Here is a 5000-nt window from a genome sequence, read left to right on the forward strand (position 1 = left end):
TTGCTGCAGCAAAACAATAAGAGAGTTGCTGCTGCTGCTGCTGTATATATACAGCATACATATAGCTCCTGCTGCAGTTGCTGCTGCTGCTGCTGCAGCTGTCGCTGCTGCTGCTGCTGCTGGCGCCGGCTGCTCCCAGCGGCCTCGAAGACTCGAGGCAGCAGCAGCAGCAGCAGCAGCAACAGGAGCGTTGTCGTGGTGTCTTTGCTGTTGTTGTTTGCTGTTTATAGTAACAATAAAATTATATTTGTGTCTTGCTGCAGCGAAGGATTCGTGTCTTGTTGTTGTTGTTGCTGCTGCTGCTGCTGCTGCAGTCAAGCCGCAGCAGCAGCTGCAGCAGCTCAACTTGCGCTGCTGCCCACTGCAGCACGAAACTTCGATCACCTGCAGCAGCGCCTTATCTACATACTTGCTGCTTTGCTGCACGACTCATTGCTGCTGCTGCTGCTGCTGCCGCCGCTGCAGCCGTTGCTGCTGCTGCTCCCGCTGTAGCAGCACACACCCAATCAACTACCAACCTTCGTCAACTGCAGCAGCAGCAGCAACAACAACAACAGCAGCAGCAACTGCAGCAGCAAGCGCTAGAGCAACAAGCGCAAGAAGAGCAGCAGCTGCAGCCGGTATACAGCAGCAGGCGCAGCAGCAAGCACAGCAGCAAGCTCTAGAGAGCAGCAACAGCAGCAACTGCAGCAGCAACCAACACAACAACAGCAGCAAACGCAGCAAGAGCAGCACACGCAGCAAGAGTAGTAGTAGGTGTACAGCAATAACACACTCAACAAGCGCAACAACAACGGCAGCAGCAAGCGCAGCAGCAGCAGTGAGCGCAGCAGCAGCAGCAGCAAGTGCAGCAGCAGCAGTAAGCGCAGCAGCAGCAGCAAGTGCAGCAGCAGCAGCAACAGCAGCAACTAGCGCAGCTGCAGCAATAAGCGCAGCGCAACAGTAGCAGCAGCAGCATCGGTAAGTGCTACAGCAGCAGCATCAAGCGCAGCGCAGCAGCAGCAGCAGTAGTAGGCAAAACAGCAGCAGCAAGCAGGACAGTAACTGCAGCAGCAGCAACAACAACAACAAGATCATCAGCAGCAGCAACAGCAGCAGCAGCAGCAGCACCATGAGATGTAGCATCCCCACGGAGGTGGAGGAGAGGCCACTAGCTGCAGCAGCAGCAGCAAAGGACATTAGCTGCAGCAGGAGCAGCAGCAGCTGCAGCAGCAGCTGCAGCAGCAGATATAGCAGCAGCTGCAGCAGCAGTCGTAGTAATAGCAGTACTACCCATCGCAGGGACCGTAGCACCAACAGCAGCAACCACAGCAGCAACTGCAGCAGCAGCAGCAGCAGCAGCAGCAGCAGCAGCAAGCTGCTAGGTGCAGCAGCAGAGGCGCTGCTGTCTGGTGTTATAGGAGATCGTCTCTTCCTAAGACTCCTTGAGGCCGATGAAGCAGCAACAGGTACAGCAGCAGCAGCAGCAGCAGCAGCAGCAAGTGCAGCAGCAGGTGCAGTTGCAGCTGCAGCAGCAGCAACTGTAGCTGCTGCTGCTAGGTATAGCTAGTATTTGTTTGCATGCATTTATATTTTGCCTTTTACTCCTCTGCTGCTGCTCAAACCTTTGCTGCTGTTGCTGCTTCTGCTGCTGCTTCTGCCGCTGCTGCTGCTGCTGAATTTTCTGCTGCTGCTGCTGCTGCTGCTGCTGCTGTGTGCAGAGGATTCTTGCTGCCTAGTGTCTGCTTCCTTACATTACTTTACTAGCGATGAGGAAGCGCTGCTGCAGCACGATCTTAATATCCTGTATGCTGCTGCTGCTGCAGCACAGCAGCAGCAGCAGCAGCAGCAGCAACAGCAGCACCTGCTGCTGATTGAGAGGAATCAATTGCAGCAATTCGTTAGAGAATACTGCGCAGTAAATAGCTGCCTATACACCCCAGGTAATCTAGAATCCCTCCCTACTAGCAGCAGCAGCAGCAGCAGCAGCAGCAGCACAAGTAGCAACAGCAGCAGCAGCATGAGGGAAGCTGTTGGGGGTGGTGCTGCTTGTTTGTTTCTCTGCTGCTACACTTTGCTGCCGCTGCTGCTGCTGCTGCTGTTACTGCAGTTGCTGCTGCTGCTGTTTGTCTCATGTATATTTGCTGCTGCTGCTGCTGCTGCTGTGTGCTTCCTTAACAGGCCTTGCTGTTATTGCTGCTGCAGTGCATGCACTGCCGCTGCTTGCTGCTGCTTCGCGCAGCCAGCGGTTTGCTGCGCTGCAGTACATACTAAGAGAAGTTGCTGCCCCCTCCTTGCTGCTGCTGCTGCGGACGAAGGAGGAGTGCACACAAGACAGCAGCAGCAGCAACAACGATGAAGATTCCCAACAGCAGCAGCAGAAGGAGGAGGAGCAGCAGAAGGAGCAGCAGCAGCAGCAGCAGTTGTTAGATGGATGCACATATCCTGCTGTCTCTCGCGCCTTTGCTGCTGCAGTGTATAGGCAGCACCTGCAGCAGCAGCAGCAGCGGCGGAGGTCCCAATCACAGCACGATGCGCAGCAGCAGCAGCAGCAGCAGGAACTGCAGAATGAGGAGAAGCAGCAGGAGCAGCAGCAGAATGTTGAAAATGGACCAGCAGCAGAAGCAGCAACAGCAGCAGCAGCAGCAGCAGCAGCAGCAGCAGCAGCAGCAGCAACAGCAGGATCCTCCCGCCGTTCTTCATGCACAAGCAGAAGCGAAGAATTAGAAGATGTGCTGCTAGACGACGAACCCCCAGCAGCAGCAGCAGCAGCAACAGCAGCAGCAGCAGCAGCAGCAACAGCAGCATCTATGGGCCGCAGCAACGGCTTCTCTCCTGCTGCTGTAGTTGCTGCGCTGCAGTCTGACGAGCAGCAAGTGCAGCAGCTAGAGCAGCAGCGGCAGCAGCAGAGGGAAGAAGCAGAAGCAACATTACGTTCTCTGCTGCTGTATCATGATCCTGAATTGCTGCTGCTGCTGCTGCAGCAGAAGCAGCAACAGCAGCAGCAGCAGCAGCAGCAACTCTCGCTGCTGTCTGCTGCAGGAGAATGGATGGGTACAGCTTTTGCTTCTCTGTGCTTCGTTAAGCCGCCAGCAGCAGAAGCAGCAGCAGCAACACCAGCAGCAGCAGCAGCAGCAGCAAAAGCAGCAGTAGCAGCAGCAGAGGATAGTATGGATAAGAGGCTGCAGTGTATAGACAACTTATGGCGATACACAGCCCTAGTAAAAGAACCACACACGTACGTAAACCCTAAACCCTAAACCCTAATAAACCCTAAACCCTAATAAACCCTAAACCCTAATAAACTCTAAACCCTAATAAACCCTAATAAGAGCTAAACCCTAAACACCAAACCCTAAATACTAAACCCTAAACCCTAAAGCACAAATAAGACTTAGTGTTAGAAGGGAGGAATCAAGGACGTCTCCTCCTCTAGGGTTTAGGGTTTAGGGTTTAGGGTTTAGGGTTTAGGGTTTATGCTGTATGTCTGTTTAGGGTTTTATTACTTGCTATATCTTTGCTGATTAAGAATCGTCAGCTGCTGCTGCGCTGCTGCTGCACTTCTGCTGCTGATTTAGTTTCTTGCTGCCGATTTGCTGCTCTCCCCTCCAATTCTGCTGCAGCAGCAGCAACAGCAGCAATAGCAGCAACAGCAGCAGCAGCAGCAGCAGATGGAGCAGCAGCAGCAAAAGAATGGTGGCTGCATGCATTTGATTTAGGTGTATACTCACCTCCTTGTCTTCTTAATGCTGAGCTACAGGCCTCTAGAGGGACACAAACTAGTAAGATTATCTGCTGCTGCTGCTGCTGCTGCTGCTGCTGCTGCTGTTGCTAGTGCCGTCTCTGTTGCTGTTGCTGCTGCTCTCTTGTGTACTGCCGCGTGGTCTTGGCACTGCCGATGCTGCTGCTACTGCTGCTGCTGCTGCTGCTGCTGCTGCATCATTCTCCTCTTGTCCTCCTCTCGTTGCATTGCCTGCTGCTGTTGCTGCTGCTGCTGCTGCTGCTGCTGCTGCAGGTGTTGTGTCTCCTTTAATAGATGGGGACTCTGTCTGCAGCTATTTGCTGCGGCGTGCGTCCCTTAAGCAGCAAATAAAAATATTAAGAGAGCAAATAGCAGCAATGGAGGCAGCAAATGGAGCAGCAGCAGCACCGCTGCAGCAGCAGCAGCAGCAGCAGCAGCAGCAGCATGAGAAGCCGAAGGAGCAGCAGAAGCAGCAGCAAGAGCAGCAGCCAGAGGAGTTGCGTGTACAGAAGGAAGCGAAGAAGCAGGAAGGGGAGGAGCAGGATGTGCAGCAACAATCGGAGCAGGAGCAGCAGCAGCAGGAGTCTCCGAAGGAGCTGCAGCAGCAACAGAAGAAGTTGCTGCAGCAGCAGCAGTCTAAAGCTAACGGACAGCAGCAGCAGCAGCAGCAGCAGCAGGATGGTGGGCTTCTTCATATATCCCTTCCTGGCAGCTTTGAGCAATTGCCTTATAAAGCAGAAGTGCTGCAGGATGGAGCAGCAGCAGCAGCAGCAGCAGCAGCAGCAGCAGCAGCAGGGCTGACAGACTCTCCAGGGACAGGTACTACAGAAGCAGCAAGAGATAGTCTTAGCAGCAACAGCAGCAGAAGCAGCAGCAGCACCAACCGCAGCACACCAGATATAGGCCTATGCAGCTCCCCTGCTTCGGAGCTAGAGCAGCAGCAGCAGCAGCAACCGCAGCAGGAACAGCAGCAGCAGCAGCAGCAACAGCAGCACCGCAGCGTAGCAGACTGGCTTGAGTTGCTGCTGGTGCTGCAGCCAGGTCTACGTTTAGCTATCCCTGGTTTGCTGGTGTCTGCATGCGAATCAGCAGCAGCAGCAGCAGCAGCATCCTCCCCCCGTCATCAGCAGCAGGAGCAGCAGCAGGAGTTGCTGCTGCTGCATAAGATAGAATCTGCTGCTGCGCTGCTGCTGCAGCAAACAGAATTTATTCTATTAGATTGCCGCACCTTTGATGGTGTGCATGCAGCAGCAGGGAGACGCATAAGAGGGGCAATGCC

At 54.4% G+C, this 5000-nt stretch overlaps 1 protein-coding gene across 1 annotated transcript in view; it reads left to right on the forward strand.

Moving 5' to 3' along the window:
• Positions 1 to 1111: 1111 nt before the first annotated feature.
• EMWEY_00029070 (hypothetical protein) overlaps positions 1112 to 5000 on the forward strand; it is a gene marked incomplete at both ends in the record, with an annotated part of 11264 nt that continues 7375 nt past the window's right edge. Inside the window, 5 exons of the mRNA XM_013481473.1 lie at positions 1112 to 1493; positions 1701 to 2021; positions 2161 to 3217; positions 3475 to 3761; positions 3995 to 5000. The exon at positions 3995 to 5000 is cut by the window's right edge and continues 356 nt beyond it. Of these exons, the coding sequence (XP_013336927.1) occupies positions 1112 to 1493; positions 1701 to 2021; positions 2161 to 3217; positions 3475 to 3761; positions 3995 to 5000 (3053 nt within the window). The remainder of the gene's footprint in view (positions 1494 to 1700; positions 2022 to 2160; positions 3218 to 3474; positions 3762 to 3994) is intronic.

Source organism: Eimeria maxima, genomic scaffold (genome assembly GCF_000499605.1).
Source record: "Eimeria maxima Weybridge genomic scaffold, Emw_scaff340, whole genome shotgun sequence".
Taxonomy (NCBI): Eukaryota; Apicomplexa; class Conoidasida; order Eucoccidiorida; family Eimeriidae; genus Eimeria; species Eimeria maxima.